We start from the raw sequence: 15384 nt of genomic DNA on the forward strand, positions 1-15384 counted from the left end.
GAAGCTTATGTTTGATATATTTTCCCACCCATCATTAACGAAATCCTAGTGGCTAGTGGGTATAAAAGACGGTCTTTAACGACGTACATGCAAGTGTGAAATCCAATAGCTCACCTGCTATTACTTCCTATTAATTTACTTACCGTTTCTATTATTTTCTTCTCTTTTCCTCTCCCCTCCCATGTTAAAGTCAGTAATTTGTCACTTTACTTCACCATCATCGATTCATCGTCATCATCAGGTTCTGGGACGTTTAGAGTAGTTATCCCTGTTAATTTAATAAAAGAAAATGGTTATTGACCTATGACTGATGAAGGGGTGACTACAGTATATGGATTTAACGAGTACTGTAGCTTTACTGGGCTCTATGCTCTTATAGATGTATGTTTATTCAGTAAAATCGTTAAAAAATTTATTGATTCAGTACGTGTATAGACAATACAGGTATAAAGTGTGTAAAATATGATGAAAGATGCCAAAGCGCTCAAGTTTCGCAGATAACATAACACAGCGCAGATAGTGAGTTACTATCCCTAAACACGAACGCCGCTGGAGGGAAGGATATATTGAGCCTACATTACCCACTACCTGATATTCACCACCAACAACACAAACGACAAATAACTAAGTCTACATTACATTTAAATAATTACAGTTTATAACAAAGGTCAACTATTTCGCTACAGACACGCTTCTCTCCGCTTGCTGTGCCCTTATATACCGATGTCTTTCCTGAGTTGGATGTTTCTTAACGTGCGTAAAACAAAACTAACTATGATGTCATATCCCAAGAGGTTATACAGGTATTGCGATTTAATTATTTTATTCCAAGAAGGAGTTACAAATATTATTACATTAAGAAATGTACTTCTCAATCAGGCATACCAACCCTTCCCATACAACAAGAGCTATACCGCTCATCCTCCAATACTTTAACCAGTTGTAAAGGTATTTTTCTTACTGGGTGTACGTACATTGTTGAAGATTTGGTGTGTGTGTGTGTGTGTGTGTGTGTGTGTGTGTGTGTGTGTGTGTCACTAGATTGGTCATTATCACGCTCTCATAACATACGTGGCTGATCAGTAACACCTCTCCCTCTCCATGACACCTGGTAGCCTCACACACACACAACATAATAATTAATTACTGTGTACATATGACATATATATATATATAACTATGTGTTCATCCATTTCTTGGGGCCACTGAACTGTTATCAGAGCTACAAGTTAACAGGATAAATACGGTCACGACAGGTAGTTATCTCTGACTGATTTATGACCTCTGCATAGTGAGTAATTGAGGAAATATAAGTTTGGACACACACACACACACACTATATAGTAATTCCCCCTATGGTACATCTCTCCGTCTTTATAATGAACAAAATGAATTACATATATATTGCCAAAGGAAATTATGTACAGTAATTAAAATATTGAAATAAACACTGTAATGTATACTACAAACCTATGTTGGTGTGTGTGTGTGTGTGTGTGTGTTACTTTATATAGCTACAGAAGAAAGTACTGTATATGGAGACGATTTAAATTGATGCTACTGGTGGAGGCAAGAACACCTGTCCACACACCTGCCTCGTGAGAGTCGTGACACACCTGTTTAGAATCCTGCCACCTTTCTGAGTCAGTAAACTTCAGGTGTGTGTATGAGCGAGAGAGAGAGAGAGACAAAGATGAGTTAGTGAGTTGAGAGAGAGAGAGAGAGAGAGAGAGAGAGAGAGAGAGAGAGAGAGAGGTCCAATTCTCTCACACGGTCACCACTTGAAAACAAAATGAACCTAACTCAACCTTTAAGATATTGACAGGTACTGAAAAATAGGTACTGAGCTTACCTGTATTTACCTGGTGATAGTTAACGGTATTATAGGTGAAGGTGTTGATGAGAGATAATTACCTATATTTACCTCTTAATTTTAATGAGAAAATATCCACAGGTGTTAAAGACAGGTAGTTCATATACCCCTATGTACGTCACACTGGCAATTGAAATATTCGCAGGTGCTGAGGAGGTCTTTTGATAAACCAAGTGTGTATATACGTGTGAAAAGAGATGATATACAGATGGCACACTCATCCATACGTCCATTGGTGAGTCATCTTATGTTGTCGATAGCGTATTACTTCCTGGTACCCTGATGCACCCAAGATAATTCCCGCCTTTATTACAATAGGTATGTCAGATCCCTCTTATAGGCGTCAGGAACAAGGGTTGAAAGACCTTTGTATGACTTTCAGGCGTTTTTCTCACGAACGTTTTATTTCTCGCACGACAAAACAACAAACGTTCATGTCAATTTATCTACCTGGCTGTTAGGTTATGCAAACTACCGCCATAGTAGTTACGTAACAGCAATTAGGTGATAGGACTAATTAGGCATTCCCTGAGAGTTGTTAGCGAATGATATCAGCTCAGATCTATGTGTCGACCACGTGACCTGAGACCCTACAACCATAAGTAATACATACATACATACATACATACATACATACATACATACATACATACGCACACAGCTGTTTACATACATACATACGCACACAGCTGTACACATAATTACCCACATATAAAACATATACGTTCATGAGTGTTGAATCGCTCTCCAACTTATTGCATTAGTAAGCAATGTATATTATGGCATCTAATGACCCACCTGAAGCAACCATCATAACTCACATGCGCTGTAAACTTCCTGCAACACAAATCAACCAATCAACCACTGTACACCTCTTCCTGCAACAGTAATCAATCACTCCTGCAACATCAACATCCACGATAACATTCATCACATTATCCCGGAGTTGGTTACGTGCTATCGGTGACGTCATGGTTGACACACGCCAATTGGTTATCGCAGACCACAGCGGCAGACATATGGTTAGTCTCACTCCTGACGACAAACAGGTGAGGTGTACAGGTGTGACTGGCTGGAGTGTTCACGTATGTAGGAGAATATAATTTTGTTTGTTTGTTTTTATATAGTGTGTGTGTGTGTGTGTGTTTGTTTAAGTGAATTTGTATAGACGTTTCTTCACTTGTATTATAAACGAGCTTGTTTGTATATTAAGTCATGGTATAAAGTTGCTGTTAGTAGACCTGATAATATGCTACATTACTGATGGATCAATGCTGACTGTATGTTTATCTGTTAAAATGTTAGAAATTAATGGATCATATTAGAACACTGCTTAATTATAACACATGCTGATACACGTGGCAGAGGAAGGCAGTGTGAGGGATGTGTGTGAGGGAGGTGTGTGAGGGAGGAGTGTGAGGGAGGAAGACAGTGTGAGTAAGGTGTGTGAGGGAGGTGTGTGAGGGAGGAAGCAGTGTGAGGAAGGTGTGTGGAGGAGGAAGCAGTGGAGAAGGTGTGAGAGATGGAGATATTTTTAGAAGTGGGGATGCTGGATGGAGAGGACCGTGAGACAACTAGCACAACAGGACCAAATATATATAATTACAAGGAATAAATTCGTGATAGAGAGCCTTTACAATTGGTCGGTAGTGTAGTGGAGCATCACGTGCGCTCATATGCAAACCCCGGTTCATCCCAAGGAAACATTTTTATTTATTTGGTTTTTACGGATTTTATTGTCGATTAGCCATCAGAAGATAGATGACGCACAATGTAGAGAAGTTTAGAAGGAGCTGCAGCGCTCTATATTGGTAAGGATTAACAAGTAGCGTAAGGTGCGGTGTGTGTGTCGTGTTTAGGTGTCGCAAGAAAAACATGGCCAATTAATAACTCAATTTCAGTACCGCCTGCACTACCACTTTTTAGAAGACCCGCCGCCAGCGTTTATCAACAAACTCACGCATTTTAATTAAAACACGTAAAATATTGAAATCCAAATCTTTAACTACTCAGGCTAATGCATGTAAGGTCATGGTTAATTCTCTTTATGGTGCCATGGCATCCCAAGGAATATTTGAAGATGCAATAGTTCCATCGATGGTGTGAGAGGTTGGAGTCATAGACCATGTTTTCTATAGACTTTATTATAACAGCGTCAGCTGGGCACTGGCCATCAGGCGCTGCCAAGGACAAGCCCCCCCACTCAACATGGGAAAACATATCGTACGATGGTACACTCTTACATCTCCCCCCCAAGTTAAAAGGAAATGACAATGCACCTTTGAACTAACAAAAGGAAAACAATGCATTCATAAAAACAACAATAATGCAGGAAAAACCAGTCAAACAAAGGAAAAAAAAAACAAACACAAAAAACAAAACAAAAAAAACCTCTAAACTGATTTTACATCACATACACTACACCACGTAGTCCGTCAACCAGCCCGGAGGCCTACGGCCTCTCCTGGGCCTGGCCGCGCTCGACTGGGGAGGGGCCGTGGGTGCGGAGGAGGGCGCGGGTATGGAGGGCACAGCAGAAGGGGGCCCAGGAGGCACAGCTTGGTGCACCACCGGAGTAGTAGGCACAGGTGTGGAGCCGTTTCGCAAGTGGCGTCTGTTTCGGATGGACACCCTGCCACTGCCACCCAACCTGACGGCATACTGCCTGTGAGGGCGGGCTTCCACCACTATGCCTGTCCTGTCCCAGAGCTTCGTAGCTGCGTCCTGCACACACACCTGCGTGCCCACGACTAGGGGAGCCAGCTGGCGGGATACCTCCCTCCGCGACAGGACCCCATCCTGTGTTTCGGCCAAGCGCACCTCCCTCATACGAAGTGCCCGCCGCCAGTGCTGGTCCACCTTATAGTGCTGTCTGGCCACGGGAACGCCGTCATGGAGCTGGCGGCCGGTGGCAAGTTGGGCGGGCGACTTGTTCACCCCCCGCAGAGGCGTGTTCAGGTACTGGAGGAGGGCCTGGGATGTCCTATCGCAGTCCAGGCTACCCCCGGGCCCTGTATTATCCCTGAGGAGCCTCTTGGCAGCCTTGACCCCAGCCTCTGCCCTGCCATTGGACTGGGGGAAGTGGGCCGACGAGAGGCGCACCTCGACCCCCCATGACTTGAGGAAATCTGTCATCTCAAGGCTGGCAAGGTTGGTACCTCCATCTGTGGAGATCTGCTCAGGTACCCCCCACCTCGTGAAGTAGGCCCGCAGACTGGCGATGATTTTTCCAGAGGTGGCCTCGTTGGGGAAGTGGGCGATCTCCAGCCAACCTGTCAGTCGGTCAGCATATGCTAGGTACGTGCGGCCCTGCAGGTGGAACAAATCGGCCACCACTTGTTGAAAGGGATAGTCTGGCGCTGGGGTCAGAACCAACGACTCCGGAGGCTGGGAAGGGGCGTGGGTCTCGCAAGCAGCACACCGGGACCGATGATACTGCAGGTCACCCTCCATGCCAGGCCAATAGACAGACTGCCGGGCCCGCCTGAGCATTGAGTCGAGGCCCTGGTGCCCCACATGCAGGTTAACGGCGACCCGGTGGCGGAGGGAGTCGGGGATGACAAGGCGCACGCAGCCCTGGTCAAAGGTGTAGGTGACCAAACCCCTGACCACAGCCAACCTGTCCCTCACCGAGAAGTACGGGCGCAGACAGGCCACCTCCTGTGACTTGTGGGGGTGCCAGTCGCCCGCCAGCACCCTCGACACTAGAATCTGGTACACTGGGTCGTCCGCCGCCGCTTTGCACACTGTGTCTTCGTCCATAGTGATGCACCCATCCTGATCCAGTGCTGCGATTGTGACTGCACACACTGCAGCGCACAGGTCCTCCTCTTGGTCCATGTCCTCCGCATCAGGCGCCGCCCTGAGGGAGGGGAAGCGGGATAGGGCGTCAGCTGCACAGTTCCGCTTCCCTGGCAAGTATTTGACCGTGAATCGGTACTGCAGGGTCTTCTCCTTGAGCCTGAACAGGCGCGGATTCGCCACATCCGTGAAGGCTCTGTCCCCTAGCAAGCCAACTAAGGGGCGGTGGTCCGTCACCAGAATGAGGTTCGGGCAGCCAAGGAGGAACAGCCTGGCCTTGCGCAGGCACCACACCACAGCCAGGGCCTCCCCTTCTACTGCAGCATAACCGGCCTCGGCCGTGCTCAGATGTCGGCTACCACACAGAGCCAACCGCCACCCTCCTCTGCAGCAGAAGGGCGTCTCTGGAGAGGCACAGGCACAGTATTGTTGCAGGACGACGAAGCCGATGCCCTCCCTGCTCCAATCAGTGACAGCTGCCGTAGGCCTGGATTTGTCGTAGTACACCAAGCCGTCTCTGGCCAACTGACAGATGGTGTCCTGGGCCTGGCGAAACTTGAGCCGCAGCTGGTCGTCCCAATACACCTGCTTGCCCACTGGCTTCTTGAGGAGCTCACGGAAGGGCTCCATCACAGGTGCAGTGGCAAGGAAGGGAGCCAACTGATTAACCAGGCCGTGCCAGGACCTGATGTCAGTGATTGATGGCTGATCCGGCATGGGGAAGTCCTTGATGGCTGACAGACGTTGGGCAGTGGGCTGGTACAGGTCCCACCCCAGGAGGAAACCCACAAACTCAGCTTCTCTCCTGCAGAACAAGAACTTTTCTGGTTTCAGCGTGATACCTGTGCGAGCGCAGGTCTCCAGAAAATCGTAAGTGTGCCAGAACGCCCCCTTCACACTGGAGTCATAGAGGAGAGTGTCATCCACGCACTTGTACTTGCGGGGCACATCCTGAATAGCGTCGTCAAACCTCTTGGTGTAAGCATCTGACGCTGAGCAATGTCCCATGGGCGTCCTGCAGTATCGAAAACGTCCCCACGGCGTGATGAATGTGGTCAGGCGTCTACTCTCCTCCTCCAACTCCACTTGATGAAATCCCCAAAAGGCGTCGGCGACGGTTTTGAACGAGTGCACTGGCACCCCAGACACCATGTCGAATGGTGCAGGTGTGTGGTGCGTCTCCCTCAGACAGCTTGCATTGAGGCGTTGGAAGTCCACAGTGCGCCTGGGCTGACCGTTTTTCTTGGCCACCACGACCATCCTGGCGCACCACTCCGTAGCCTCACCAGCAGGCACTGGCTGGATGACGCCTCTCCTGACGTCCTCCTCCAACTGGGCCTTCACCTCCGCTTCCCAGTGTTTCGGAACGGGAGCGGGTGTGTGACAGGCATAGGGGGTCGTGCCGGGCGTCAGGTGGATACGGTGAGGGGGACCAGTCATGACTGGCAGTGGGGACCTGCTGGTGTTGAATGCGGTAGACGAAAAGTGCGTGAGTAGCCATGCCTCCAGCCTGGCCACATTCTCCTCCAAAGGAGGCAAGGGTATCTCAACTGGCCTCGGCGGGAAACGGCTGCTCTCAGGTAAACGGTTCGGAGGTAGATCGTCGGCAGTGTGCCGCTCCCCTCCATCGCCCACGGCAGCCACAGCACGTCTATGGAGCGGGAAGTCGACAGGCACCAAGTTGAGGCACTTGCAGGCCTCCAATGACAGATAGAGGGCCTTGGCTGTCTGCACGAAGTAGACCTCCTGGACGGTGGACCCCTCGTCCACACCGAGGCGGCAGGGGGCGGACCCCAGACACTTGAGCTGTTTGTTCGCCACGTCCCTTAAGCCATTACGGGCCCGAAGTTGCCCCGGACACAAACCGATGTCCCGGAGCAGGGATGCGCCTGCCACACACACCATAGCACCCGTGTCGGCTACAGCCAGCACAGGGGTGGCGGGGGAATTGCCCCCGGCCTGGGACACGAACACTTGTAACCTGGGGTGGCGGGATAGCTGGGCTGTTGCCACTGTAACAGCGCCTGACACATCCACAGGAGCACTTAGGGTTGACTTACTCCTACAACACCTTTTGAAGTGACCAACCTTACCGCAATTGCGACATGTAGCCCCACTTGCAGGGCAGTTACTTTTACCAGGTGCATGTGACACGCCGCAATTACCACAGTGTCCTCGACTTGGGTGTGGAGGTCGGGCGGCAGCTACCTCAGGCTCACCGGTGACGTCATCACCACCCGCCACTGCCTCCGCAACTGTTCCCACCACTGCCTGGCCAGACGTACGACACAATACACCAGCATCTCTCACTGCTGCCTCAAATAACATGCATTTATTTCTAAGCACTTCAACACTATTATAACTAGAGTACCCCTGGAAAATTTCCCTTTTCAACACTGGGTTACTCAGGCCCACCATAACTTTACGTAATAGCATGTACTCAGAGAGGTCGTTATCACAGGTGGGACATTTAAATTCACACTCCACTGCTTCTGAGAAGCATCGTTGAAAATACCTTTTCATGGGCTCCTCTTCACCTTGTTTGCTGTTGAAAAACTCGTTCCATTTCACAGCTTGGTTTGAAGATTGAAGAACCATTCCACTGATGGCGTCCAGGGCTTCTTTGGGCGAGAGCTGCTCCCACTGACCGCTGGGGTATCTCGAGTCAATCACTCTTTGGAGTGCGGGGACGCAGTTCAGGCGAATGTGGAGTGTGGCCACCAGCTGTGGCCACCCGTTCAGCAGCACCCATGACTCCATGGACCGCCTCCATGTCCTAAACGCAGCTGCTGGCATTTCTGCCTCACACTTCTCTGGAGCGACAGCTGCTGAGGGCTTCATGACCGGCATAGAAGCATGACCACCGCCAGCACCTAGAGACGCCATCTGAGCCATCAATGCACTCATGGCCTGCTGCTGGGCGCGCGTGGTGTTCCCGGCCGGTGTAGAGAAGCCCTGGCGTCCCCTTGAGGGCGTCGAGAATCGTGGACGTGTAGGGGCCATGTCAGCGTTCTTGTCAGGGCTGTAATGGCGTGTCGGGCCCCGACATATCCTACTCACTGTGCGCCATGTGAGAGGTTGGAGTCATAGACCATGTTTTCTATAGACTTTATTATAACAGCGTCAGCTGGGCACTGGCCATCAGGCGCTGCCAAGGACAAGCCCCCCCACTCAACATGGGAAAACATATCGTACGATGGTACACTCTTACATTTACTGACGCAGTTAACCTAGAAACACCTCGTGTTATCACCTCACCTAAAACATAAAGTGAAATACAATAACATCAATGTTCAAAACTCGACGCAAGATTTGATATATTTACACTGTCTTATGAAGAAGAATATGGTTGACACTGAAACAATTGAATTATTTATTGCTGTAAAGTTAATGCATTTAACATATTACAGAGCATGTAATGTAGTATGGCAGTTTTGATTGGTCGCCAGAGGAACATGTACGTCAAGTAAAGCGGTATCTGATTGGTCATTGGGGAAACACACGCGTTTTGTCAGGCAGTCATATGGATTGGTCATAAGTAAAGCACATGTGTATTGTAAGGTGACATCTGACTGGTCGGTAGAAGAGTACACATGTCTTGTAAGGTGATATCTGATTGGTCGCCGGTGAAACAGGTGTGAGAGTGACGTCACGTAGCTTTCCATACGTGTGGTGACGGGAGTGTCGGTGTGGCTGAGTAGCAGGGTGTGTGTGTGTGTCTGTCTGTGTGTGTGTGTGTGAGAGAGAGAGAGAGAGAGAGAGAGAGAGAGAGAGAGAGAGAGAGAGAACTTATCCAATATTATGCCTCGACTCATTCCCACCTCCCCGGACACCTGCTTTAATGCGTAACACCTGATCTGTCAATTCTTCAAAGAGACCTCTCGGTGCATCTGTTGGCCCACAAGTGTCACCAACATGTGGAATTGCGTAGTAACTCCTGCCAGTAATATTTGAAAAGTTCGTATTGGCAGTTTATTTCATGAGTAAACGTACTTAGATGCGTGTTTATATTTTTAACATTTGTACATGGAAACGTGTACACTAAATAATAACACAACATAAATATAGGATCTATTGTGGATAAGACTTGAAGGCATTATATGTCCACTAAAGTCTATCATAAGGCTTACTGTATATTGCCATACCATTCATTAGTGACAGGAACTTAATTGAATTCGGTGTTATTGTAGAGTTAACAAAATATGAACATTAGCACCGGCATGTACAGTATAAGATAGATGTGTTACAGTGTTTAGTGGTAAGGCTGGGATGTGACCTTCATGTGGCATCTGTCTGGTCGAGTGAGGTCTTGTTTACTGTTGTCTGAATACATGAAGGTGCAAGGGACGATTAGGTTTCATTTTTCATTGTAATAATAATAATAATAATTATTATTATTATTATTAACGGTTTATTGAAAGAGATGGTAGTCGGAAGGCTGAAAATATACAGTTGTGTGCGCGTGTGTGTGCGCGTGTGTGTGCATGCAATTATCGGATATACAGTTCATGTTTAGGGAACACTTGTGGCACAACAAAACCACATATTATCCCAACACCGTCATTGCTTCGTATCCTCGTCCTCTAAATACTTGGACAGCGGGAAATGAGTAAACACACCGATACATTTTAAAATAGTTAGCCATAATATCTTAATATTTATTTTCTATAAGAGATAAAGAAGAAAACTTAACAATTTGGGAGACTATGATATTTTTTTAAAGTCCAGTTCTTCCTCTATATTTCTTGTGTAAATTGTCTATAAGGGAGATACAATTAAAGTTGTGTTCTCTCTCTCTCTCTCTCATTTATATTTGAACATACCGTTGTGTTCTAGGCCGCTAAAATGAAGAAGTCTTCGCTGGTGTTGGTGGTGGTGGTGCTTCTGCTGGGTGAGTATAACACTGATTCATAACACTGACTCGTAATAACACTGACTCATAATAACACTGATTAGTAATATCACTGACTCGTAATAACACTGACTCATAATAACACTAACTCGTAATAACACTGACTCATAATAACACTAAGTACAGTAATTGTGGGTTGTGATAGCAATGATTTAATAATTATAACTCCATAAGTGACTCATTTACGGTGACACACACACACACACACACACACACACACACACACACACACACACACGTTCTAAGCACTCCACAACTACCAGTCATCCACCTTCCTTTGTTAAGATTTCTTCAGTAGATCTTTGGTTTGGATTTTATAGCAGATAACTATTAATAAAAATCAGAATAAGGTGATAACACGATGTTTAGTCTACAGGTGGTATTTTACCTTATTATCTTATTTGCCTAATGTACATCTTAATTAGAGGTCATCATGCGGAGAGAAGAAGGTCAATTGGTGTGCAGTATCCCTCCCTTGTTCTTGATCGTCTTGAAGCCCAGTGCTCTTCTCGACTCGACAGCTTGGTCCCGTAGACTGTTCCATAAGTATACCACCCTCCTGGTGAGCTTGTAGTTGTGTCCCCTCATGGTGGTGGTGGTGGTGCGTGACATCATGAAAAAAATAGCCCGGGTTCACGTTTTCCATCCCTTTTAATATCTTGATTTTGTCTGAGATCTGCTCTATTTTGTCCGGTCTGAAGAGTTGTTAGACCTAAGACCCTCAGTCTACTTGGATAATTGAGATGACATAGTTCCAGAATCATCTTACTCGCTCTCTGTTGCACATTTACTAAGGATGTGGAGTTTTTCTGTAGGCTGTTTGACAGATAGAGATTTCTAACGTCTTCAGTGAAGTTTTGTCTCTTTTTTCCCCCTCCTTCAGTGTGGTACAGACGGTATGGGGTAACTTGATGTCTCAGTAAAGATATATTGACTTAGTGATAAGTGTAAGGGGTGTTTGGTCCCATACCGTGAACCTCGGCCCACGAGAAGCACTTAACACCACCTTACATTCTCCTCCTCCCTCTTATGACTCGACCAAACCTACACCAGATTATCGTTCATTCTCCTGCCTGTACTGGGGCTCTTGTGGTAGGAGTGGATATAAGGACTCAGCTCTTGTCTTAAAGGTTACTAGTTCGATTCCAGGGCATTCCCACACCACCCAGCTGTATATAGGTGCCTAACTGTACATGTTGGAGGAGGTGAAGGCCTTCTTGTGTACCGAAGGCTGTATCCACACTGCCCTAAACAGGTAGTCCCGCCTATGAGACCCATATTGATGCCTTCGCCCACCACAGGCTACGTCAGCTGCAAGTGTAATCGAATGGTGAGTACGGACGACCGCTACCGGAATATCGAAAATTGTGCCATCAGCCGGGTGTTCCGCCCTGTGTGTGGCTCTGATGGCTGTAAGTACATCAATGGTGACGCCCTCATCTGTGCCCAGAATCAAGATCGTGCCCAGGGGAAATCAGGTGAGACTAGAGGACCCTCCAGGGCCTTCACTTACAACTCCTGTTTGTACAGTACAAGTACAGTGTGTGTGTGTGTGTGTGTGTGTGTGTGTGTGTGTGTGTGTGTGTGGCTAAAATAACAGTATAGTTAAAATTCACAACTTTTTAGAAATTCATTGCTCTTTATGATGGAACCTTAAATTTATTGGATTGGAAGATTCGCCTGACAGTATCTCACTCTACAGATGTAAACAAAATAAATTAAACCATACACTCACTCTACAGATATAAACAAAATAAATTAAACCATACACTCACTCTACAGATATAAACAAAATAAATTAAACCACACACTCACTCTACAGATATAAACAAAATAAATTAAACCATACACTCACTCTACAGATATAAACAAAATAAATTAAACCATACACTCACTCTACAGATATAAACAAAATAAATTCAACCATACACTCACTCTACAGATGTAAACAAAATAAATTAAACCATACACTCACTCTACAGATATAAACAAAATAAATTAAACCATACACTCACTCTACAGATATAAACAAAATAAATTAAACCACACACTCACTCTACAGATATAAACAAAATAAATTAAACCATACACTCACTCTACAGATATAAACAAAATAAATTAAACCATACACTCACTCTACAGATATAAACAAAATAAATTCAACCATACACTCACTCTACAGATGTAAACAAAATAAATTCAACCATACACTCACTCTACAGATATAAACAAAATAAACTCAACCATACACTCACTCTACAGATATAAACAAAATAAATTAAACCACACACTCACTCTACAGATATAAACAAAATAAATTCAACCATACACTCACTCTACAGATGTAAACAAAATAAATTAAACCATACACTCACTCTACAGATATAAACAAAATAAATTCAACCATACACTCACTCTACAGATGTAAACAAAATAAATTCAACCATACACTCACTCTACAGATATAAACAAAATAAACTCAACCATACACTCACTCTACAGATATAAACAAAATAAACTAAACCATACACTCACTCTACAGATATAAACAAAATAAATTCAACCATACACTCACTCTACAGATATAAACAAAATAAATTCAACCATACACTCACTCTACAGATATAAACAAAATAAATTCAACCATACACTCACTCTACAGATATAAACAAAATAAATTCAACCATACACTCACTCTACAGATATAAACAAAATAAATTCAACCATACACTCACTCTACAGATATAAACAAAATAAACTCAACCATACACTCACTCTACAGATGTAAACAAAATAAACTCAACCATACACTCACTCTACAGATGTAAACAAAATAAACTCAACCATACACTCACTCTACAGATATAAACAAAATAAACTCAACCATACACTCACTCTACAGATATAAACAAAATAAACTCAACCATACACTCACTCTACAGATATAAACAAAATAAACTCAACCATACACTCACTCTACAGATATAAACAAAATAAACTCAACCATACACTCACTCTACAGATGTAAACAAAATAAACTCAACCATACACTCACTCTACAGATATAAACAAAATAAACTCAACCATACACTCACTCTACAGATATAAACAAAATAAACTCAACCATACACTCACTCTACAGATGTAAACAAAATAAACTCAACCATACACTCACTCTACAGATATAAACAAAATAAATTCAACCATACACTCACTCTACAGAGGATCTGGTGGTGAAGGAAGCTGATGATGAGCTGTGTGAGGATAATGACACTACAACAGGCAACACAATCATCACTGAAGCTGACAACGGCACAACAGTACTCACCACAACGGCAGACACAACAGACTGATGGATTAGCAATGTAAACAACAGAAAAAAAAGACCAGCAGCATTAGCAGTAGAATGGTGTAGGTCAACAGCCGAATGTAAACAAGATCAACAACAGGAACATAAAGTAAACAAGATCAACAACAGAAACGGTAAAACGGTGGATCAACAGAGGCCACAGTGTTAGTTTATTAGAAAATAAATTATTCAGTATAATAATAAAAACTTGGAAATAGTATTGAATCTTTTAGTTGTTCGAGGATATTATTATTATTATTATTATTATTATTATTATTATTATTATTATTATAACCACCTCACCAATCTATTTAAAGAAAAATATATAACAATACAATCTTCCTATAACTATATTGTGTGAGTTTGAAAATATATTATCTTCTAGTAAAGTAAAAAGAACGTTATATTTGATTTACACATTGAATGATATATGAGTGTTATGGGATTTCATTATTTAATCATTCTTGCTGGGTCTGTTTATGTGTTATAGTCATTAACTCTCAAATAAAATATGCAATTATCTCTCATTTTATTATATTATGTTTCCCTATTATCGTCTCTTTTTTTTAGGTTTATTTTAAGCTCAAATAATGGTAATTGGTTTTTTAAGGGGGGGTGGGGGCAGGGGGGAGGTATTCTGTGTGGATGATCGTTTTTTATGGTTCAGGAATGTTAATGTTTTCAGCGCCAGGCCTTCGTGGGTGTTAGGCACCGACTATTATCAGAGACCGAATGTGAAAAGGGTTTGGTTTAAAGTATGGCCTCAGATGGGTCCACTGCAACGATTTTAATGTGTTTAGTTCTTAAGAGAATGAGAGCAGGTGCAGATAACACTAATATATCGGAGGTAATGGGTCTCTGTGCATACACTTGATAGGTTTTATTAAATCCTTATTAGTACCTATGAAAACCTTTTTAAGTTACCCTTGTAGTTACTTCCGTTTTCTCTCGTATCAGAAATTTATGGGGGAACTATTCTCTTCTTTCTGATCATATGCCATGAACCAGTCAAATCAACCCTGTCTTAGAAGAATTTAATTAGGTTATGTTCGTGCAGCTGCTGTCACAAAAATGTATGAAAATAATATAATGAGTTTATTGGGATCTCTCTCGATGTGAGGGATAATAAGTAACTCCATTTTTTTTTCATTTTATTGGAAAATTACAAAAAAACCTACTCTAAAATTTTAGTTCAATGAATGAACGGCACAACATGGATAGAGATGTTTTCCGGAAACGTTTGTAGCAATTCTCAAGCGACTGTCTGGGTGCAGTTCCTATTACTTCACAACACACACATCAATCAGGTACACGTACCAATCAGAACGCACACCAGTCAGAGACCCATAAGATATTACAACTGTAAAGAGTTTGATCCATGTGTCAGGATGTAAAGAGCAGACAGTATGGCGTAGGAAAGAATTGCATGGTTTATTACTTCTCAAAGTG

At 44.1% G+C, this 15384-nt stretch overlaps 1 protein-coding gene across 2 annotated transcripts; it reads left to right on the forward strand.

Annotated features, from left to right (window-relative positions):
• The first annotated feature begins 2829 nt into the window (after nucleotides 1–2829).
• LOC121855162 lies at nucleotides 2830–14455 on the forward strand. 2 transcript variants are annotated; one of them, XM_042350030.1, is made up of 4 exons: nucleotides 2830–2922; nucleotides 10511–10565; nucleotides 11888–12064; nucleotides 13809–14455. In XM_042350030.1, the coding sequence occupies exons 1-4, from the start codon at nucleotides 2845–2847 to the stop codon at nucleotides 13937–13939; spliced, it is 441 nt and encodes a 146-aa protein (XP_042205964.1). In that variant the 5' UTR covers nucleotides 2830–2844; the 3' UTR covers nucleotides 13940–14455. The 2 variants fall into 2 exon arrangements, with proteins under 2 accessions (XP_042205964.1, XP_042205965.1); XM_042350031.1 differs by having other exon boundaries at nucleotides 2911–2935.
• The last annotated feature ends 929 nt before the right edge of the window (nucleotides 14456–15384 follow it).

Source organism: Homarus americanus, unplaced genomic scaffold, assembly GCF_018991925.1.
Source record: "Homarus americanus isolate GMGI-L3 unplaced genomic scaffold, GMGI_Hamer_2.0 scaffold1498, whole genome shotgun sequence".
In the NCBI taxonomy this organism is placed as follows: Eukaryota; Metazoa; Arthropoda; class Malacostraca; order Decapoda; family Nephropidae; genus Homarus; species Homarus americanus.

Bases quoted from the DNA above. Each gene is read 5' to 3' on its own strand.
- LOC121855162 (XM_042350030.1), top strand. From the start codon at position 2,845: ATGGTTGACACACGCCAATTGGTTATCGCAGACCACAGCGGCAGACAT. The intron at 2,923-10,510 runs GTGAGGTGTACA...GTTGTGTTCTAG, and splicing joins TCACTCCTGACGACAAACAG to GCCGCTAAAATGAAGAAGTC. The intron at 10,566-11,887 runs GTGAGTATAACA...CGCCCACCACAG, and splicing joins GGTGGTGGTGCTTCTGCTGG to GCTACGTCAGCTGCAAGTGT.